General features: G+C 38.5%; 2 protein-coding genes across 3 annotated transcripts in view; both read right to left on the bottom strand.

The window, feature by feature from the left end:
- LOC141564638 (uncharacterized) overlaps window positions 1–18,091 on the bottom strand; it is a 30,321-nt gene extending 12,230 nt beyond the window's left edge. The window contains exons 1-4 of one of the 2 annotated variants that reach the window (XM_074307361.1): window positions 17,707–18,091; window positions 16,952–17,128; window positions 3,488–3,613; window positions 1,202–1,328 (exon numbers count right to left, since the gene is read on the bottom strand). In XM_074307361.1, coding sequence (XP_074163462.1) covers window positions 1,202–1,328; window positions 3,488–3,520 — 160 coding nt within the window. In that variant the 5' untranslated portion in view covers window positions 3,521–3,613; window positions 16,952–17,128; window positions 17,707–18,091. The remainder of the gene's footprint in view (window positions 1–1,201; window positions 1,329–3,487; window positions 3,614–16,951; window positions 17,129–17,706) is intronic. The other variant, XM_074307362.1, reaches the window with a different exon arrangement.
- LOC141564635 (zinc finger protein 74-like) overlaps window positions 1–24,257 on the bottom strand; it is a 101,211-nt gene that overhangs the window by 59,355 nt on the left and 17,599 nt on the right. The gene's annotated exons all lie outside the window — the stretch shown is intronic.

The following is a 24,257-nucleotide window of genomic DNA, read 5'->3' on the forward strand; positions in this document are numbered from 1 at the left end:
TTTGGGAAGGAGGAGGTTCCTTTCATTGCCATTTTCTTTTATATGTGTATATATAAACATATATATGTAACAAATTTATTTAAAATTTAAATACAAAATAAAAGTAGAAAAAAATTGCTATGTGCACAACAAAACATTAGAGAGAATTCAAAATATAAGAGAATGAATTTTCATTTCAAGAAATACTACATATTGTGTTTAGAACTGTCCATCTTTTCTTTCTTTTTTTATTGGTTTTCTTTTGTTCTCTGCTGTGTACTTTTTACTTTATTCTTTTTTTTTTTTCTCTTTCCCTACCCTGACCCAACTCACTCAAGAAGGCTACAACCAAGTGTGGATCTACACACACACACACACACACACACACACATACATATATATACATGTGTGTGTGTGTGTGTGGTAGCATCCCTGACCCACTGTTTCTGCATTCATCAGACATGTGCTGGTTATTTATTGTACAAGACTGTATCTCAACAGCATAGCTGACTCTGGGATTCCCTATCAACAGGGAATCTTCCTTGATTTAGACACCCAACTCCTCTCACCATCTAAGAGATGGAAATTCCTGCAGCCAAGGTTACCTCCCAATCCAGCTAACCACACTTGTTGTTTTAATGGAACTAACCTGGGGGTGTTTATATTTCACACATGGCAAACCATTGTCCTGATATATTTCTTAGGACCTTCTCAGATTGTCCCAGAAGGATCCCTATTCTGTCTCAACTCTTATTTGTTTTTAGCACTCTATTTTTGCCCTGAAACATAATTTTGCTTTTTTGGGGAAATCTGGAATGACTGAATTTTCTGACCTCCTCTGTCATTTTCCCAGAATCTTCTATCCATTGCCTATTTTCAAGGAGATGGAACATTTTCAGAGATTTGACAAACAAAATTCATATTCAGGTAGGCAGTAGACTAGCATCTCTGAGATTATTTCTAACTCTGAGATTATTCACTGGCTTGATCTTTGACCTCAGGCCCCCTAGAACCAGTAAGGGACAGCTTCAGGAACAATAAAGGAAACTCCCAGCTCCCTATCATACAACACAAAGACTTTTTACAGAAAAACCAGGAAGATTCTGTCTTGGACACAAGAGATCAGCACTTTGGTCTCACTCATCATTGATAAATGCCAGAAACCCTGCACTAGAAAGGGAATGAAGTCAGTGCCTTTGTTTCTAGATTCAGTGCTCCTTACCCAGGGAGAGCAGGTTCCGGGTATTCTCCACCATGACCTCCTTATACAGCTCTTTCTGAGAATGGTCCAAAAGGGCCCACTCTTCTGGAGTGAAGTCCACAATCACGTCCTTCAATCTCACCAACTTCTAAACCATCAAAAATGATAGGAATTAGTACTGAAAAAAGACTTCAGAATTCATCTAGTCCAAACTCACTAATTTACAGGAAGAGACAGAAGCACGGAGAAGGGAATTTTCCAAAGGTCATACCCCTGATGAACGTTAAAGGCTAAGGGGTTCTTGAAAAGTGGCAAAATACTGAAAGATGATTAAACAAAAACAACAAAATTGTTATATTGAGGGCTTCAGGTGGTTCTGGATTTCATGTGTGATAGCCAAAGCAACATGCCTTTGCTTTATGATTGCTTTCATTTGCTAATGGCCTATATCATTAATTTTGAAATTTAGTTATATAAAAATAAGAGTAACCAAAAAGATGAAAGTTTCTCCTTTCTTCATTAATAAAGGTAATATTCTATTAACTGAAGTTGGCATTTGATCTGATTCCTGAGGAAGACATGGCCAGTCTAAACATACCCCCATGAACTCAGGAAATTGGGAAGACAAGAGTCACAACAATGAGTTAATGCAGAAGGATGAATAACATACAGGAGAGATCGAGCAGATCTGAAAATGTGTTGATAGTTGTGATAGGTCATTTATTTCTCCAACCTGCTAAGTGTAGGACATGTATTTGGCTAAATATGCTAGGAATCTCTTGGTTTTCTGTATCATCTTCCATTCCATTATAATGACAAAGCAGAATTGTTTTTTAGAGTTTCTATTATGTGGGAACAATTCTGTATCACATGAGTAAAATTCTTTTTACTTTTTCATCATTTTGATTTCTTACACAATAGATTTATGCTTTATTTGAAAACCATATTTCATCTTTAACATCCTATAGAAAGATAGGATCTTTCTATTATTTCTCTTCTGAATAACTAAGAAATCGATTGATCTCTTCCCACTTTTTGAGATTCCCAAGAACTTTGGGGAAATTTTTTAACAGTCTCTGGAGTCACTATTATGTTTTATGGTATTTATTCATGGACTCCACTGTAATAAAACAGTTCTACTGTTGATTGATAATTGATTACCTAACTCACTACCAATAGAAGCTACCAAGCTTCTTTCCTTCTTTACCTTCCCATATCCATCCTTCACCACTGTCAGTGGAGCCATGAACTCTAAATGTCCATTTTAAGGAGAAAGTTCAGCTGATACCTCTCATTTCTCACCAAGCTGCACTACCTTTGAGGCTACTTTGACTGACTTCTCTACCATGCACTCTGAAGCTTATTAGAGAGATCACCTCATCAGTTGTAGCATTGCACCTTATTATCACCCTCTGCCTCTCTGATTAGAGCAGGGCAAGGCTTGAACTCCAAACTTCCATTTAAGGAGAGAGTTTCACCCAAACATCTCCTCATTTCTCACCTGGTTGCACTACTTTGGGATTTCTCATTAATTTCTCCACCACGCCCCAGTATCAAACACCTTCTCCCATCCCTCTCCATATTTCTGATTCTTTTTGTATCTTATCTTCCCACATTAGATTGTATCCTCTGTGACAAAAGGAATGCTTTCATTTTAAATTTGAATTTCCAGCTCCGAGCACATAACGTGACACACAGTAGGTCTTTAATACTGATAGACCAATAATATCTAATCACTCTCATTCCAACCCTCTGCTGCTTATTTTGACTTAAAAAATGAAGCCCTTCAACTAAAACTATCTGTGTTCCCAGCTCTTTTCAGATGCCTCCAACACAATGTCCAGTAGCTATCCTAAACTCACCATGTCCAACAGAGAATTTATTACCTTCCTTCTTAACAACAAAGGCAACATTATAGTCTCAGCTACCTGTATATCATTCTCTATTCCCATTTCTCTCTCCTCTTAGCTAATCTCTTGCCAAGGCCTGTTAATTTTAGCTTCTAACACCTTTCAAAAGCATCTGCTTCTCCCTTCTGACATTCCAACCACCATCTCCTCCTTAAGCAGTTAGAGGAGCCTGCTGTTAGGTCAACTGGTCTTAAGATTCTCTCTATTATCAATGGATTCTTCATGTAGTTGGCAAAGTAATTTTCCTAAATTGTAGCTCAAAGGCAGAAGGACAGAGTTGTTGCTACTGCATTCAATTTCAGGCCTATTTCTGTAAAGAAGCTGGACAATCCTCTAGGCCCATGAAAGGGCCTAGATTAGCTGATGTTGATCAAGTCTGTGCACAGACGGCACTCACCTGGGCTGGGGGTCTGCGGCTCCCAGGGGCCATCTCCTTTGCTCTAGGCTCCCTCCTTAGGCCAGGCCTTGGTCCTCTGCAGGCTGAGACTCAAGAGGCTGCCAGGCTTTCCTTTGTCTTCCAGGCCTATAGGGATAGACAGGGAGTGAGTCCCACAGGAGTCAGAAAGACCCCGGCCCTGCCCTTGGACCAGAGCCTTCAGCAGGGCAAGGAGCAGGTGGGGTCAGGCTTGGAATGAGGATAGTCTCCTTAGAGAATCCTAGAGAATCAACTAAAAACTACTTGAAACAATTCTCAACTTCAGCAAAGTAGCAGGAGATAAAATAAACCCACATAAATCATCAGTATTTCTCTATATAACTGACAAAATCCAGCAGCAAGAGATAGAAAGAAAAATACATAACTGTAGATAATATAAAATATTTGGGAGTCCACCTGCCAAGACAAAGCCAGAAAGTATATGGAACACAATTACAAAGCCCTTTCACACAAAGAAAATTAGATCTAAACAATGTAAAAAGTAATGTAAAAGTGACCATTGTACCTATATTAATATACTTATTCAATGCCATATCATTAAACTGTCAAGAAATTACTTTATAGAACTAGGAAAAATAACAAAATTCATCTGGAAGAACAAAAGGTCAAGAATTTCAAGGGAATTAATTAGGGGGGATGCAAAGGAAGGTGATCTAACTGTACGAGACTTAAAACTATATTATAAAGCAGTGGTCAACAAAACCAAATATAGTAGTGCATCAATGAAATAGGTTAGGTTCACAAGACACAATGGTTAATGACTATAGTAATCTAGTGTTTGAGAAACTCAAAGGCTCCAGCTTCTGGAATAAGAACTCACTATTTAACAAAAACTGTTGGAAAAATTGGAAAATAGTATGAAAAAAATTAGGCTTTGACTAACACCTAATACCCCATATCAAGATAAGATTGAAATAGCTTCATGATTTAGACATAAAGAGTGATACTATAAGCAAATTAGTAGAGCAAGGGATAGCCTACTTGTCAGCTCTGTGAAGAAGGAGGAATTTGTGACCAAAGAGCTAGAGAACATTATGAAATGAAAAATGGATAAATTTGATTTTATTAAATTAAAGAGGTTTTTCACAAACAAAGCCAGTGCAGCCAACATTAGAAAGGAAGCAGAAAGCTAGGAAAAATGTTTACAGCCAGTGTTTTTGATAAAGGCCTCATTTCTAAAATATATAGAAAATTGACTCAAATTCATAAGAATACAAGTCATTCCCCAATTGATATATGGTTAAAAGATATGAACAGACAATTTTCAGATGAAGAAATTAAAACCATTTCTAGTTATATGGGAAAAAAATACTCTAAATCATTATTGATTAGAAAAAATGCAAATTAAGACAACTCTGAGGTACCACTACACACCTTTCAGAATGGCTAAAATGACAGAAAAAGAAAACGATGAATGTTGGAAGGGATGTGAAAAAACTGGAACACTATTACATTATTAGTGGAGTTGTGAACTGATCCAGTCATTCTGAAAAGCAATTTGGAACTATGTCCAAAAGGCTATCAAACTGTGTATATATCCTTTGATCCAGCAGTGTCTCTACTGAGCCTGTGTCCCAAAGAAATCATTAAAAAGGGGGAAAGGACCCACATATGCAAAAGTCTTTGTAGCAGCCCTTTTTGTGGAGGCAAAAAAAATTGAAAAATGAGTGGATGTGCATCAGGTGGAGAATGGCTGAATATGTTATGGTATATGAATAGAATGAAATTTTACTGTTTTATAAGAAATGAGGACCAGGTTGATTTCAGAAAAGTCTGGAAAGACTTATATGAGCTGATATTAAGTGAGGTGACTAGAACCAAGAGAACATTGTACACAGAAAGAACAAGATTTTATGTTGATCAACTGTGATGGACTTGGCTCTTTTTAACAATGAGGTGACTCAAGACAATTCCAACAGACTTGGGATGGAGAGAGCCATGCATCCAGAGAGAGAATAATGAAAGCTGAATGTGGACCAAAGCATAGTATTTTCACCATTTTTGTTGCTGTTTGGTTGGTTATTTTGTTCTTTCTCATGTTTTCCCCTTTCCATCTGATTTTTCTTGCACAGCATAACAAATTTGGAAATATGTTTAGAAGAATTGCACATAGGGGCAGCTAGTTGGCATAGTGGATAGAGCACCAGCCCTGATATCAGGAGGACCCCTGCTCAAACTTGGCCTCAGACACTTAACACTTCCTGGCTATGTGACCCTGGGCAAGTCACTGAACCCCAATTGCCTCAATGAAGAAGAACAAGAACAAGAACAAGAACAAGAAGGAGAATTGCACATATTTAACCTATAGTAAACCAATAGTAATACACTGTCTAGGGGAGGGAAAATTTTTGCAATACAAGGGGTGAATGAAATTTGTAATACAAGAGTGAATGTTAAAAACTGTCTTTGCATGTATTTTGAAAGATAAAAAAATTATTATAAAATAAAAAAGGAAATGAAAATGGTCTGAACAGGATACCTCCCTCCCTCTCTTATTCTTTCTCTTGTGCCCCTCCTTCCACAGAGATTCAGGAGGCAGAAGGGGGACTGTGTTATCCCAGACAGGATAAGAGGAGTCAGAGTTCTCCCTCCCATTGGGGTCCTGCCCTCCCTGCATCTCCTTACCCAAACTCTCCCCCACATACAATCCAGACAACATTCACTTCTTGATCTGAGAGCTAGAAGGTAGCTGGGAATGGTGAGAACTCTGGGATGGAGCTGCTAGGGATGATCCAGAGGTGCCTACATTGGCAGACACAATCCTGTCTAAGGTTCAGTTGTCTGGAAGGGGACCTGAGGACTCTGAACAAAGTCGGAGTAGGAAGACAGGGAGGCAGGACACTGCTAGAAATCTGGGAGAAGGGAGAGGGGACATCTGAGTGACACAAGAGCCCCAGGAGGGAAAGCCTGTCCTGGGCTCTAACTAGGAGCTGGAGAGGGCTCCTGGGCCCTTCTTGGGCTGCATCTGGATCCCTAGAAGGAAAGTGAAGAGAGGGGAGCAAATACTTATGATCTGACAGGGAGCCGGCTCTAGAGTCACATGGGCAATTAAGAGAGGCCAGATAGGAGCTTTAGTGCCTGGGTCCAGGGGCAATGAAGCAGGACTCCTGGGTCCTTAAAAGAGCCAGGGCTGTTGGCAGGACAATTCAATTTCTGAACAAGAGTCGAGGGCTGGGAGACAGAACACATGGATTCTGATAGCAAGGCAGAAGGTGGACGGCAGAATTCCTGGGTCCCTCTGAGGGAGGTTTGACAATTGGATACTAACTCAATGGTAAAGCTAGGGATGGCATCCTAAGACATTTGGGATGCCATGGGGAACCTTGACAAGGAGCTAGTAAGGGAGTGAGTCCGGGAGGGAAGAAGACTCCCAGTGTTCCCGGAGCACCCTCAGTGTCAGGTCAGACAGGAATGAGACCCAAAGGAAAAGATGAGCAACAGAAACCAGAGGACTCATAGCCTCCTGGCTCATTCCACCGAGACCTCATACTTTACTGTTCATAGGAGAAATTGTGCTGGACTTAACCTGCATCTCTTTAATGAGGGTAGGTCTCAGGCAACACAATCTAGAGTAGACATCTGGAATTTCCTACTGACATAAATATAATGAACTTTTTTTTTTTCTGAAACACTAATGTTGGGCACTTTCCTCAATAATATTAGATAGCATTCCTATTCCATCACTTCTTTAGCCATTCCTCAAATGACTGGCACTCACTTTGCTTCCAGTTCTCTGTTGGCACAAAAAGCCCTGGTATTTGTAGCTTGGAATCCACTGGACGCTAATTTTGGGAATGATTTCTTCAGGCAATCAGGTGGCTTAGGGACAGAATTGTGTGTATAGAGACAGAACTAAATTCAAATAAATTCTTATACTGACTAGCTGTGTAGTGACCAGTGATCCAATTAACATATTCCTATCTGAATCTCCCCATGTATTTGCTGCTGTGGAGTAGTTCAGCTATTTAATCATGTCTGATTCTTCATGACTCCGTGAACCATACTATCCCAGGCCTTTCAATCCTCCCCTATCTCTCAAAATCTGTCCAAGATCATGTTTATGGTTTCCATGTCACTATCTACTCATGTCATCCTCCATCCCCTTTTCTTTTTTCTTTCAATCTTCCCCAACACTATTGTCCTTTCCCATGAGTCCTGCCTTCTTCTGTGGCCAAAATATTTAAGCTTCACCTTCCAGGGTATAGCCTGGATTAATTTTTTTTAAGTACTGACTGATTTGACCTCCTACGTGGATAAGGGATTCTAAAAAGTCTTCTCTAAAACCACCATTCAAAAGTGTTGATTCTGTGGCACTCAGCTTTCCACACAGTCCACTTCTCACAACCATTCATTACTCATGGAAGACCATAGCTTTGAGTATAGAGACATTTATCAACTAGGTGATGTCTCTGCTTTTTCGTACGCTGTGCAGATTTGCCATAGCTTTTCTTACAAGGAGAAAACATCAATTAATTCCATGGCTGCAGTCACTATCTGCAATGATCATTGAGCTTAAGAATATAAAATCCAACACTATTTCATTTGCTTCTCTATTTGGCAAAAAGTGACTGGACCAGAACCTCAGATCTTTGTTTGTTTTATGTTAAGCTTCAAGCCAGTTTTATTTCTCTTCCCTTTCACCCTCATCAAGAGGTTTCCTAATTCCTCTTCACTTTCTGCCATCAGAGGAGTATCATCTGCATATCTCAGATGGTTGATATTTCCCCCAGCAACCCTAATTCTGGTTTTGATTTTCAAACTGGCATTTCAAATAATGTACTCTGCATATAAGTCAAGTAAATTAAGTAACAACATATAGCTTTGCCATACTCTTTTTTCCAATTTTAAAATAACTGTTTGTTCCATCTTCAGTTCAGTTCTAACTCTTGCTAATGTTCCTCAAGAGAGGATCCACAAAAAAAAAGGTTTTTAGTATAGTCAATGAAGCAGAAGTAGATGTATTTCTGAAACTTTCTTGCTATCTCCATAATCCAATAAATACTGGCAATTTGGTCTCTGGTTCCTCTGCCTCTTCAAAAACCAGCCTGCTCTCCTGGCTCTTCTCAGCTCTTACACTGCTGAAGCCACAGGCAGCAGAATTTTAAACAAAACCTTGCTCACATGTAAAATGAACATGCTATTCAACAATCTGAACATTCCTTGACACTGTCTTCATTAGGATTGGGATGTAAGACTGATCTTTTCCCATCCACTGGCTACTGTTGAGCTTTCCAAATTAGCTGGCAGATCAATCACAGCATTTTAACATTATCCTTTGGGATTTTAAATACCTTAATGGAATTCCATTACCTCCATTATCCTTATTGTAAACAATGTCTCCAAAGGCCTTCTTGACTTCATTGTCCAGGATGAACGAGATGGAGTGAGATTTCTAAAAGACAGTTGTGAAAATCGAGTAAGGCTTCATCTACACAAGAGTTGGAGTAGGCCTGAAAGTAGTCTTCGAGCAGTGACCCAAGGACATACCTACTTCCCCTTCCTGCTATTTTTCTAAGACATCATTTTCTTCTTACCTCAAACAAATATGGGCAGCTATGTACTTATTGGCCAAAGTTCAATTTCCTGGGTTGTTCCCATGTTTAGAATGTAAGACCCTCAGCCAATAAGGATGAGGGTCAGTGGTGGGAGGGCTATTTTTGTTAGGAATTATTTAAACTGTTAAGCCTATCTTATCTCTCCTTGTTATTCTCTGGAATTCTGCATCCAATTGATTATATCATTCCCTTTTTTCTTTCCCTTTTGCTTTACTTCTTTCCTTAGCAATTTGCAAAGCCCCTTAAGGCAGTCATTTTGCTTTTCTTGCTCTTATTGTTGTTGACTTTGTTTTGAAAGGGAAGAATTTTTTATTGCTGTCTCCTTCACAAAATTGGAAACTTCTGTCTATAATTCTTCAGCACTCTATCTATCAGATAAAATAATCCCTTGCATCTATTTCTCACTTGAGATATCACCAGTCATTTTAACTTCTGTCTTCCCACCACACTTGGATCACTTTGAAAGAGAAAGGCTGATGACTTCAAACACCTTTGGCTCACTTAAGTCTAATTTTCACACATAAACTAAGAAATTACCCTTATAATGTTATCTTGTTCAAAGATGCACGATAAACAACAGTAAGAGTAGCTGCCCTCTGCCAACTAGCCATTTTAATTTAGGTAATGCTTTCTCCTTTTTCTTTCTCTCTACTTGTTGTGCCACAGTTTCCTTTGATTATTCTACCTCAGTTTCCCTAATTGTTCTACCTCAATTTTCCTGAATTGTTCTGCCTGCTTGCAATATCCCCCCTCCTAATCATCATGATCCAAATAAGGAGAAAGCCCTATCTAAGACATCATGACCCCAGACCTTCCCTACTTATCAGAATGTCTGGTGTCTCCCCCCATCCTGCCATTGTTCTTCTTGATCCCAGTTTATCAGAATGTTCGGTGTCTCCCCCATCCAACCAGATTGATAGTCTGTTCCCACTCTCTGTGCTCTGACTGTGTCTACCCCCTGGTAGCTTGGAGCCACATGCATATGTATGTCATTGAGAACTCACATTGGGCTGGATGCTGGATTCTTGGAGACAATAGTCTCATTTAGTCCTGGGACCCAACCATGGATCCATTTGGGCCCAGTAAATCTCTCACTTTCAAATTAAATATTAAAACTCTCTAATCTCTATCTTGCTTCAGTTTCTCCGGCATTACATACTGAAGACAGGATCATACCATTATATGTGGGCACTTTGTCCAAAGGAATATAAATTTTGACTCCTTATATTTTTGTATGATATCTTGGGATTGAAGGACTATTTTTAATTTCCTACTTATTTATTCTATCACTATTTACTTCGAAAAGTCATCTTTGTCTTGTACAGTTTTCACTTAGAAACACTAGATTTTGAAAAGACCTATTGTGATTCAAATACTTGACTAAGCCTTTAAATCCAAATCACTATAGCTTTCATTGAAAGGCCAAAAATAGATGTTTGAATCTGGAAGGCTCAGAGTAAGTATAAATAGCAATTGCTTTCTTTTTTTTAAATTCTTATTTATTTTATTCTAATTTTAAGAAATAAAACAAGCATTTCCATAACATAATATAGAAAAACATGATTGTACATGAAAGAGCAAATCTATTATATACATTTTGCTGCTGTTTTTCAATATGTAATAAAGTTATTATGTAACCTTTTCTTTCCTTTTTTTTCCCTTCTCTCCCCCCCTCCATGGCTACCATTAGACACAAATGTGTGTTTGTGGGTAAAAACTATTCTATAACTTCTATTTTATCAGGGGTTTTTTTTTTTCCCTAAATGCAGATAGCATCTCCTTTTGTAAGTCCTTTGTAGTTAGTTTGTGCATTTATAAAATTCAAAATGTCTTACTATTTACAATGTTCTCTTGGCTCTGCTTATTTTGCTCTTCATGATTTTGTGCAAGGCTATGTTTTTTGAAAATCACTGAACTCATTATTTCTTATAGCACAGTAGTATTTCATCAGGATTATATACCACTGTTTATTTAGTCATTCCTAAATTAATGGCCATCCCTGCAATTTTACAGTTCTCTGCCACCACAAAGAGAGCTGCTATAAATACTTTAGAACATATAGGTTCTTTTGCCCTTTTTCTAATCTTGGGAAATAGTAGATTTACAAGTGAGTTCTATCAAACATTTAAAGATCAACTTATTCCAATATTAAATTATTTGAATAAGCAAAGAAAGAATATTCATTAAACAATATAATATTGATACCTAAAGAAGAAAAATAGAAAAAAGTTACAGACCAATTTCATTAATGAATATAACTGGGGAAATTCTAAATAAAATACTTGCTAAAAGATTATAACAATTTATTATAAAGATTATACATTATGATCAAGTTATATATATATTCCAGGAATGCAATGTTTTAACATAAGGCTATTAACATAATTGATTATATCAATTAAAAGTTTTACTGTGCATACCCTTTGATCCAGCGGTGTCTCTACTGGGTCTTGTATCCCAAAGAGATCATAAAAGAGAGAAAAGGACCCATAGGTGCAAAAATATTTGTAGCAGCTCTTTTCGTAGAGGCCAGAAACCGGAAATTGAGTGAATGCCCATCAGTTGAATTATGGCTGAATAAGTTATGGTATATGGCTGTAGTGGAATATTACTGTTCTAAAAGAAATGAGGACCAGGCTGATTTGAGAAAAGCCTGGAAAAACTACATGAACTGATACTAAGTAAAATGAACAAAAGCAAGAGAAAATTGTACAGAGCAACAAGATTATGTGCTGATTAACTGTAATGGACTTGGCTTTTTTCAACAATAAGGTGATTCAAGGCAATTCCAATAGACTTGTGAAGGACAGTGTCATTCACATCCAGAGAGAAAACTATGGAAATATGTAAATCAAAGCATAGTATTTTCACCTTTTGTTGTTGTTTCCTTGCTTCTTTTTTTTTCTTTCTCATGTTTTTCTTTTCCTTTTGATCTCATTATTCTTGCATAGCATAACAAATATAGAAATATCTTTAGAAGAATTGCACCTGTTTAACTTAGATTACTTGCTGTCACAGGGAAGGGGAGAGGGGAGTGGAGAAAGAAAAATTTGGAATATAAGATTTTGCAAAGGGAAATGTTGCAAACTAATTTTGCATGTATTTGGAAAAATAAAATACTATTATAAAAGAAAAATAATAAAAGTTTTTTAATTGTACCATTATATCAATAGATGCAGAATTTTTTTACAAAGTGCAACATTCACTTCTATAAAAAATATTTGAAAGTATTTTTTTCTTAAAAGATTTTTTCCTTAAAATGATAAGAAATAAAAACCTATGCTTAAAACCATTAGCAAGTATTTTTTGTAATGGGAAGAAACTAAAAGCCTTCCTGCTAAGATCAGCTGTGAAATAAAAGAGAATAAAAAGAATTAGGAATCAGAATAGAGTATAAGGTAATAAATCTTATCTCTTTTTTGCAGATGATATGATATACTTGGCAAATCCCAAAGACTCAGCTAAAAAAGTTAGTTGAAAAAGTTAATAATTTTAGTTAAATAGTAGTATTTAAAGCAAATTCACCTAAATCATCAGTATTCCTATATTTCATAAATAAAACCCTACAAAAAGAAATCATTTAAAATGACTCTAGATAGTATAATATTCCTGGGAAATACAAAGAAATTACATGAACAATTTTTTAAAATTTTTATCCAAATAAAATCAGATTTAAATACCTGGAGAAATGTTGATTGTTCACGGGTAGGCAGGGTCAACATAATAAAAATGGCAATTTTACCTAAACTAATTTATATGAGCAATGCCATCCTAAGTAAATTACCAGAAATTTATTTTACTGAATTACAAAAAACAAAAAACAAAATTCATTAAGAACAATTGTGCCACAGTTCCCTTTTATTTTCCTGATTCAGTTTCCCTAATTATCCTGATTCAGTCCTGCTTTGGTTTCCCTAATTGTTTTGCCTCAGTTTATAATAGTTCTGCTCAATCCTGCAAAATCACCCCTCCCTCTTAATCAGAATATTTGATAAGGATAAAAGATCTTAGGTTTTAGAATATCAGAATGCCTCTGGGCATCCTAGGCTATCAGAATATCAGATACTTTCTTATCAAGATGCCTGCCCCCCATCTCTGAGGTGCCTCCCCCATTACATCATCCCAATCTCTAGTGGCCCACCCACCCTGTCAGAGTCTGGTTCCTGCTCTCATCACCCTGACTCTGCCCTGCCTCACTCTACCCCCTGAGTCTGAGCCATGTGGATATGTCATTGAGAACTCACATTGTTTGCTGGATTCTTGGAGACGACAGTCTCATTCAGCCTTGTGACCAAACCAGTCAATCTCTCCCTTTTAAATAAATTATTAAATACTCTCTAATCTCTATCTTGCCTCAGTTTCTCCAGCATTACACAATAAATCAAGACACAAATGAAAAAAATATAAAAGAAAGAGGTTTAGCAGTACCACAGCTTAAACTATATTATATGACAGTAATTGTCAAACTATTTCGTACTGGCTACGAAATAGAAAGATACATCAGTGGAACAGAGTAGACCACAATTTACAGCATCAAACAAATACAGTAACCATGTATTCGAAAAGTGTAACAACTTAAGTTTGAAGGCCATTAAGTCATTGTCTGGTACAAATTGTTGCGATAAGTGGAGAGAGGTTTGGCAGAAATCGGGCATTGACTAATATCTTATTCCATTTACCAAGAAATCAAAATGCGTGCATGCCTTAGATATAAAGAGATATCACGGGAAAATCTGAAGAATGTGGAACACATTACCTATCAGACTTATGAGTGAGTGAAAAAACATGAAGAAATAAAAGACAGAAAGCATGGGAGGCATGAAACGGATCGTTTTTATTAGATTAAATTGAACATTAATTTTATTTTTATTGTCTTATTTTTTCTAGTTATACCTGTATATTAACTTTAAATACACATTTCTTTATGAATCATGATGGGAGGGGAAAATCAGAACAAAAGGGAAAAACCATGAGAAAAAAAAAAAAACCAGGAAAAAAAAGTGAGCACAGCACAGCATGTGTTGGTTTACATTCGATCTCCAGCGTTCCCTTTTTGGCTGCAGAGGGCGTTGTAATCCAATGTATTCGGACTGTCTGGGATCCCTGAACCGCCGAATAGAACGATAACCAACAGGGAAGTCTTTCACAATTGATCATCACTAAACATTCAATGTAAAAGATTCTGAACAAATAAAACAAACACATCCAAGAAAGGAGACAATTAGGACAGATTCCTAAGATAGATGAAGGGCTCTTGGCTCAACTACCGTGTTTCCCCGATAATAAGACCTATCCTGAAAATAAGACACCCACATACTCTTTAATATTCCGCTAAAATAAGCCCTCCCCCGAAAATAAGCCCTATCTAACTTACTATGAAAACGGTCATCATGGTGATCCCCTGCGCTATATGCTGCGTAGCGGTACCTTCAGTAAGCAGCGCCGCCCTCCCCTCCCGGGTGAAACTCACATCGCGCTCTGAGCTGCATCCAATCAGAGCTGCAGCAGTGAGCGCGTCATCCTCTTCTTCCCTGGTGATTTGCTTGCTGGCGCTACTGAGAGCAGCGCCGCGGAGTAGAGCTGAGACAGGACCATCTAAAAACTCGGTAAGTTCAGTAAGCGATGGAGAATAAAATAAGCACTCAGGGGGCATGATGGAGGCTAAAAGGGGCATGATGGAGGCTAAAATGGGCATGATGGAGGATAAAAGGGGCATGATGGAGGATAAAATGGGCATGATGGAGGATAAAAGGGGCATGATGGAGGATAAAATAAGCACTCAGGGGGCATGAGCAGGGTTAAAACATTATTGAGGGGCATGATAGAGTGAAAAAAAGGACTGATGGTCGTCATTTTATTATTCTGTGTGTTTGACCCCCAGACATGAGTACAAAAAGGAAGAGCTATACTGTTGAGTACAAGAAAGCAATTGTAGAAGAGTCACAGGGCAAGAATCTTGCAGTTTTCTGTAAAGAAAAACTTTTGGATCTTCGAATGGTCAGAAAATGGAGAGCAGATTATGATAACCTTAATCAACAGGTGGATGAGGGAAAAGGGAAAAAGCGCAGGTCTGGATCAGGTCGCCAACCCTTATATCCTGAATTGGAGATCCTCATTGGTGAATGGATTGCTGACAGGAGAGCAAAGGCCTTGGTTGTGCGCAGGGCTGATATTCAAGCATTTGCCCTTTCAATGGCACCAGAGTTTGAAATGGTCTCAGAAGGATTCAAAGCATCACAACACTGGCTGGACGGTTTTCTTCAACGATATGAACTGTCCCTAAGAAGATCAACAACACTGTTTAGGCTGGAGGATGCAGAGGTTATTAAACGTGCACTTGCATTCAAGTCCTTTATTGATAGGATCGACATCTCCAAGTACCAAACCTGCAATATGATCGCTATGGATGAAACTGCAGTGTTTATGGGACAGGGATCTCAAACAATTCATCACAAGGGTGCAACGTCAATCTACATTCCCACCACTGGCTATGAAAGTGCACGGGTCACCTGTGTTTTGGCAATTCGTTTGGATGGAAAGAAAGCCACACCTCTAGTCATCAGTAAGGGCAAGAAAGAGAAGATTGAACGTGTATCAGGCATTTACGTTCTTGAAACCGAAAAAGCCTGGTGTACACAAGCCGTTATAAGGAAGTGGGTTGATTTAATGCTGCCACTTGTTATGCGAGGTAACCAGAGAGGTCTGATAGTCTGGGATTCAGCCAGCATTCACCGCGCTAAAGAAATGAAGAACTTCCTTGCAGAGAGAAGAATTGATCAAGTAATGATTCCTGCAGGAATGACTGCCTATCTCCAGACCCTTGATATTGCAATAAACAAGCCATTCAAGGACCATTTGCGCATGGAAGTCAATGACTACATTGAAAATAGAATGGAAAGGAATCAGCGTGGAAACTTTGTGAAGCCCTGTCTGCAAGAAGTCGTGATTTGGGTGAAGAAGTCATGGGATAAAATTACTGACAGCTGTGTCGCCAAGGCACTACGAGCAGGCTACCTGGACAAGTCATGTTCATTTAAAGAGAGTTATATTGCTGGACATGACAGATTGGGTCCACTTCTTCTGAAGGAAATGGAGGCGCAAGACATCCAGGCTGGAATTCAGGGTATGGATACTTATGACGATGTTGTTGAAGAAGATGACATGATCATTATTGAATAAAGGTAAAAAAATTTTTGTTCACATTTACCTGTTTATTAAAATTGCTGTCAATGTTCATTAAAATAAGCCCTCCCCTGAAAATAAGCCCTCTGGTGTTTTTTAGTCCCAAAAAAATAATAAGACAGTGTCTTATTATCGGGGAAACACGGTATATGAAGAACTTCGTCCAAACTGTAAGAACGAACGCAAGTCATTCCCCAGTTAATACGGGGCTCAAGGATATAAACACAGCTTACCGATAAAAAGAAATCAAACAATTACTATTCATGGGAAATAATGCGCTAACTCTGTTGACTAGGGAAATGCAAATGAAGCAATCTGGAGACGTCATTTTACCCACCACGCGGTGGAGGGGAGGGGGCTGCCCTGGGCCGCTGGACCCGTAACCACGGACACCAACTGTTGATTATCGCGTGTGTTGGATTTCTGCCTCCCCTGACACACTCAGGGTTTCTGCCAGCCCTGAGATCGATATAAATGATCGTCCACTGTAATAGTTAATTTAATTTAATGGTTCATTTTCCTCCCTGCGTGCTTTCCCGGCACCCATCCCCCGGGCTCGCAGGTACACACCACGTGACACACTGTTGCTGCCCTGCCTTCCTCCCAGCTGTAAAACTAGGATCCGCGTGATCCTTTGGCCAGACGAGGCCGGCCTGCGCCTCCCACGGGCCGCGGGCTCCCTCCTTACCTTTGCGGCTCGCCCCACACCCACACCGCGGGGAACTTTGCCTCCACGCCGGACCCAGGTCTCCCGTGGAGAGCGCCACCTCGGACAGTCCGTCTCGCTCGCCCCGATTCCCCGGATGCAATCCGCCGCTGCAGAGCCGGGGCTCCCTGGCGCAGCGCCCGTCCACGCCCTCGGCCCCTCGATTATCCGGGAAATGGACAATTTTGCAAAGAGGAGCCCCCCGCCTGGTGTCGCCCTTCGTTTTCGAAGGGGACCAAAGTGACAGCTCTCTTCGAGTTCAGAGAGGGGGCGGCCTCTAGTCCGAGCCGGGCTCCGAGGGCTCACGCACTGGAAACTAAGTACGACCTCCGGGGAGCTCGAAGCCGACTAGACAGCTCGGGGGCAGAGAGGAGCCTCCCACTCTCCCCAGGGCCCGCCCCCACCTCCCCCCCGCCCTTCCCTCCCGGGCATGCGCGGCTGCGAGGACTGCATTTCCCAAAAGGCCGCCCAAACGCTTCACTTGTGCTTTTTTGCCGTTCTTTCCCCTTCTAGTTCTTCCCACCGCCAGCCTGGCAGAGCTTGCTCTTGCTCTGCGGGGCGCGCGGGCGCAGCGGAAGTCAGAGCCCCCCAAACGCCCCACGGAACCTCCCGGCCGCCGCTGCGTCGAGAACCCTGAGCCTCCCCTGAAGGCTCCTCCGTCCGGCTCTGGAAATGGAGAGCCTGAGTCCCCCCCGCCCAGAAGCCCCCCAATCACGACCCTCCGAGCCCCGCCCCACCTTGATCGCCAGGAGTCCTGCGGCCCTCCCCGGAACCTTTCTCTCCCCGGTCTCCAAAGCCCAGGGACTGTTCCCCGCCTGGGGAGGTCCCGCCTCTTCCCCGCTCCACGTCTGGACATCTTCCCAGCGGCTCACACTCCCAGCCCAGGGCTCACCGGGCCCGCCCCCCGGAGAACACCCTCGTCAGCCCCGGACTATTCCGGGAGCTGCAGGGAGGTCCGCAGCCTCAGGTCTCCGCCGCTGCGTCCTCATTCAGAACTAAACGATCTTCCTAAATACGCAGATCGGACCCTGTCACTCGCCTACTCAACAAACTACAGGGGCTCCCTATTACCTCCAGGAGCAGCTCCAAAATCCTCGGTTTGGCCTGCAGAGCCCCCTCTACCTTTCCAGGCCTCCTAACACTCCTCCTCCCAGGAACACTCGGTCCAGTCACTTTCCGTTCCTCCCACTGCGTCCTCCCTCTCCCAACGCCTGGCATTTTCTCCCGTCATCCCCCATGCCATCTCCATCATCTTGGCCCCTCGGCTTCCTTTGTGTCCCAGCCACAATCTCACCTTCCCCGGGAAGCGTTTGGTGGCTGTTCAGTTATTTTCAGTAGCATCTGACTCTCGACTCTTCCTGATCTCTTTGGGGGTTTTCTTGGTGAAGAAACTGGACTCATTTGCCATTTTCTTCTTTGGCTCATTTTACAGATGAGGAAACTAAGGCAAACCTCCTTCATTCAATGACCTGCCCGGGGTCACCCAATCAGTACCTGAGGGGTCTCTGGACTCAGATTTTGCCTGCTCCCAGCCCAGTGTTCCATATATGGTTCCATCTAGTTATCCCCGACTTCTTGTCTTTTTCAATCGTTTTCAGCCTTTCACTTGGGTCAGTGAATTTCAGCCTTTCTTGGGATGGTTACCTCCAGTTATATCAAATATTATATCAAAAATGAAAAGTAAAAGATTATAATAGCCAAGAAATAGAAAATGCCTTCAAGAAAGCGATCACTATTTTTTATTTTAAAATTCACAACCATGAAATAAAATGTGTGTATGTATACATATACATGTATGTATCTGAGTATCTACACATGTATACATATAAATAAGAAAAAGATTGCACACGAAATAATTTCTAGTATTGATTGATCTTCATTTTGAAATACTAAAAAGTTCAATAGGTCACTTTCAAATTGTCCTGTTGCCCTTGTCCTTAACTCCCCATAACTTCATAAAGACTTGAAGAAAAAAGGACCGCCTTTTCCCAGCTCTCTCCTTTGCCAGAGGGTCAATCATCACAATTTATCATAACAAGGAAATACATCTCCCGGAAAATGAGACCAGATTAGAATTTAATTTTAGAACAAAATCAAATCAAATCTAGATCTACTATCACAAATGGCATCAGAGCTCTTCCCCATGATCATCTCCTTCAGTGCTAATCACTAAGGAGAGAGAAATATTGCTTTTTATTCAATATGTTGGATCCATCACAGTTTTTTGTTGGTTGGTCTTCTAGAACAGTGATTGATCATTATAATAATCAGAATTGTGACGTCTTTCAGGGTAGTTGCTCTTTACCATTTTATTGTTACAAATTACTCCTTTGATGCTACTCACCTCACTCCATACCATTCACTTGCCAGGATTCAATGAAAATACCTGCTTTCTGACCAACTTTCATTCATCTGTTGTTCGATTTGGAGGAGATGACACCTTAGTTTTCAGTTGTCATCCCTAAAAAAGCTGTAAGAAACATTTTCATATACTTCAGTCCTTTTCCTTTCTTTTCTTTGAGGGGAATATGCCCTCTAGTGGTCTTACTGAGTCAGAGGAAGCACCATTTAGTGATTGGGAGCTTCACACTTTCACCAACAGGAAATTGATCAATTTGCCTATTTTTCCACAGTCTTTACAACCTCTGTTATTTTTTTCCCTTGTCATCCTTACTAATTTGCATGAGAGAGATAGGTGGGACTTCACAGATGTTTTAATTTACATTTATCTGATTATTAGTGGTTTTGAGCACATTTCCTTAAGTGATTTTTAAACTTAATATCATTTTTTAAAAATATATTTATTTCTTCCCCTTACCTACAATCTCATAGATGAAAAGGAAAGTAAAAAGATCTTCCTAACAAATATGCAGTCAAGCAACATAAATTCCCTCAAATATTTATTTTCATTTTGTTATCACCTTTACCAATAAGCTTTCTAATTATGATTGATTTGTATTAGTGATAACAGGGATGAACATTTTCCCATATGGTTATTGATTATTTGTATTTCTTCCCTTGAAAATTGTCTGTTCCTAGCTTTTGATCATAGGCCTATTGGGGAATGGCTCATTTTTATAAATCTGAAACCATTTTTTACATACCTGGGATATGTTCTTTTCATCAGGGAAACTTGCTGTACATCTCTACCCCAGTTAATTTAGAATTAAGATGCATTAAATTATGTGACAAAAATAGCCAATTTTAATTTTTTGTGAGTTTCCCAATCCCTTGTTTGGTGATGAATTCTTCTTCCACCCCATAATTGCAAAAGATATCTTCTGCATGGTTTACATATTGAGATGACCTTTTGGTCTAAATCATATATCTATTTAGAGATAATCTGGTATACAGTATAAGATGTTAGCCTCTAATGAGTTCTTCCAGACAGCTTTCCAATTCGGGGGTTGTTGGCTTTTTGTTGTTGTTGCTTATTTTAACGTTTTGTAATGACTGATAAGTCCTGGCCCTGTAGTTAGAAGTATTAGATATATCAAAAACAGGGTAATAGCACTCATTTTCTTTTTCTTTTTTAATGATTTTCTTTTATTTTCAGTTACACATTCTATTTCTTCCTTTACCTCCTCTTTCATCTATTCAAATGGCAAGAAATACAATGTCCATTTTACATATATAGTCATACAAAACATATTTCTGTTTTAACCATGTCTGAAAAAAAAAGCAAAAAAATAAAAATAAAAATAAAGGAAAAAATGTTTAAATCCATACTCTGAGTTTATCAGGTCACTTTCCTCATGTGGATTGCATTTTTTTTAATCATGAGTCCTTTGAAGTTTGTGATGGATCATTTTAATATTGATCCGTTATTAAGTCTTTCACAGTTGATTATCATTGCAATATTGCTGTTGTTGTGAACATTTTTCTTCTGGTTCTGCTCACTTACATTGCATCAGTTCATATATGTCCTACTAGGCTTTTTTTGTTTAAGTCATTCCCTTCAGCATTTCTTATACTGCAAAAACATTCCATTCCATTCTTACATTACCTATTCAGCCACTTTCCAACTGATAGTTATCACTTCAGTTTCCAATTCTCTGACACCACAAAAAGAGCCACTGTAAATATTTTTCTGTACATGAATGTTTTTCTTTCCCCTGTCCCCCCCACCTTAATCTCTCAGGGACTACTAGCAGCATTGCTGGGTCAAAGCCCATGCAAAATTTTATAGCCCTTTGAACATATTTTCTCCAGATTGATTGGACCAATTCTCAATTCCACAAATAGTACATTAATGTACCTTCTTTCCCACATCCTCCAAAGCATGTTATTTTTCTTTTTCTATTAACTTATTCAATTCATGGATGTGAGGTGGTACCTCAGAGTTATTTTCATTTGTATTTTTCTAATTTTTTAATGAATAGCTTGGATTTCTTGATCTAAATTTTTTGTGTTCATATTCTCTGGGAAATTTGTGAATTTATCAACTGGGAAATATATGAATTTGCCTCAGTTCTCTACATGTTTAAGGAATGAGACATATGTATCTGAGAAAGTTTACTAAATATTTTTCTCACTTTCCAAATTTTTTTCTAACTTTGCCTCCATTGCCTTTTGTTTGTATAATTTTTTTTTATTTTATGTAATCAAAATTACCCATTTTATCTCCTCCAACTCTTGCTTAGTCACAGGCTATTTCTTCTACCCATAGACCTGACAGGCATTTTCTTCCAGGGTCCAATAATTTGCTTATGATTATCATTGTCTAAATCACCTACTCATTTTGAGTTTACCATGATATACAGCATAAGTGTTGGTCAATGCCTATTTCTGTCAGACTACTTTCTGGCTTTCTAAATGGTTCTTGTTAAAGAATGATACTTTCCCTAATAGCTGAGATCTTTGAGTTTATCAAACACTTGATAACTCTGCTCATTTGCTTCTATATGTTGTATATCTGATTTATTCCACTAATCAACTCTTTTATTTCTTGAGATTAACACATGCATTGCCAGAACTAGCTTAGTGTTTGGGAGACTCCCAAGAGTGGAGAGGAGGGGTATTAGACTGATTAACAAATTGAAGTCTACAGAGCTGTTGTCCTGACTTCATTGTTGTATGTTTGTAAATCTGGACAGTCTACCAATGCCCTGCCAGGGCTTAGGATTGCTTTAGGATGTTTTAGTATCACGTAGGATAATCTGAAGATTGCCAACAAGATACCAGACACTGAGGTCCTGCACAGCATTCCAACTGTACTGCAGAAAGCACAATTGTTGGGCTGGCCACATTGTTCAAGTGTATGCTTGCCAAAAATTATTTTACGGAGAACTCACACACAGCAAGTGTTCACAAGGTAGTCAGAAAAAGTGACACAAGCACACTCTCAAATTATCTCTGAAGAATTTTAGAAACGATTGTATGACATGGGAGACACTGCACAGGACCACCCAGCATGCTGTGCCCCAATTAGAGAAGGTGCCATGCTCTCTGAGCAAAACAGAATTGAATTAGCCTAAGAGAAATGTGAGAGGCACAAAGTTAAAAAAGCCACTCCAAATGTTCATAGGGACTATTTGTATCCAACCTATGACAGAGCCTTTTGAGCTCATATTGCTCTGAACAGCCATAGTCAAACACATTGTAACTTGACTCTTAAAATAATTACCATTTTGGTCCTCTTCAAAAATGAAGGACACTAGCACCCAATTAACCAACCAAGTACCAAATTGTTTTGATTATACCTCTGTAATATAATTTGAAAGTTGGTATTGTCAGGACTTCTTTCCCTCCTCCCCGCACTCCCCTACCCTCCACTGATTGTCTTTTTTATTTTTACTTTTTTTGACCTTTCATTTTACAGATGAATTTTTTTAATGTCTACAGCTCTATAAATTTTTTGGTCATTTGGTATGGCACTGAATAAATAAATTTCAGTGACATTATTATATTGACTTGGACTACCCATGAGCAATCAATATTTCTCCAATTCTTCAGTTGTGTTTATATGAAGATTACTTTGTGATTATGTTCAGATTTCTTGTGTGTATCTTAGCAGGTAGATTTCCAATTTTATATTATCTGCATTTATTTTAAATGGAATTGTTTTCTCTCTTTCTGCTCTATTTTGTTGGTAATATATGAAAATGCTAATAATCTGTTGTTTTATTTGTATCCAGCATCTTTGCTAAATTTGTTTTGACTAGTTTTTAGTTGAATTTTTTTGGTGATCTCTTATCAAACCATATTATTTATTAAAAGTGATTTTTTCCCTCATTGCCAAGCTTACTTTTTTTCTTGTTTTATGTTATGCCTAATATTTCTAGTACAATATTCATCGATAATGTGATAATGGACTTCCTTGTTTCATCCTTGATATTACTGGAAAGGTTAATTATTTATATAAGCCTACTACAGATAATACTTAATATTAGTTTCAGATAAATACTGTATATCATTTTAAGAAAATCTCCATTTATCCCTATGCTTTATATTTTTAATAGGAATGGATGTTTTCAAAAAGATTTTCAGCATCTATTAATGTAATCATATGATTTCATTTTTTTGTCTAAAACTTTTTTAATCTATTGATGTATGATTTTTGTTTTTATTATTGACATGATCTGTCAAGTACCGACTTAGCACTTAGTAAGAATCTAATATCTCATTATCTCATTATCGCTTAGTAAGAACCTAACATCTCCCCCTTTCTTTTGATTTAGAACATAGGGTGGTCATAACCTTGAAACATAAATCCATCAATATGGGAGGCATTACACATAATTACATAGATTACATAAACACATAGTAACATAATACATGCTATTAGTATGTAACAATGATCATTTTAAATTTGGCTAATATTGAATAAGCCTTGCATTCTTGGTATAAATTCAATCTTTTCATAATATATGATTTTTGTTATATAGTGATATAATGATCTTGCTAGTATTTTACTTTAATTTTTTTCATCAATATTCACTAGGAAAGTTGGTCTATATTTTCTTTCAGTTTTAAAACACCTTTAGATATCAAAATCATGATCATGTCATAGAAGAATTTGATAAGATTATTTATTTGCTTAATTTTAAAAAATTAATATACTGTTGGAAATGTTCTTTAAATATTTGGTAAAAAAAAATCCAAATTCATCTGCTACTGAGGTCCTTTCCTTGGAGAGCTCATTTATGACTTTTAAATTTCTTTTCTCTTTTTTTTTGTATTTTTTTAAAATTTATTTTCTTAAGAATTATTTAAAATACTCTCTTTAGTCTCCTACTAATCTGAGCAATTTCTATTTTTCATTTAGACTGTGAATTAAATTAGCATA

The sequence above is a fragment of the Sminthopsis crassicaudata genome, chromosome 3 (genome assembly GCF_048593235.1).
Source record: "Sminthopsis crassicaudata isolate SCR6 chromosome 3, ASM4859323v1, whole genome shotgun sequence".
Classification (NCBI taxonomy): Eukaryota; Metazoa; Chordata; class Mammalia; order Dasyuromorphia; family Dasyuridae; genus Sminthopsis; species Sminthopsis crassicaudata.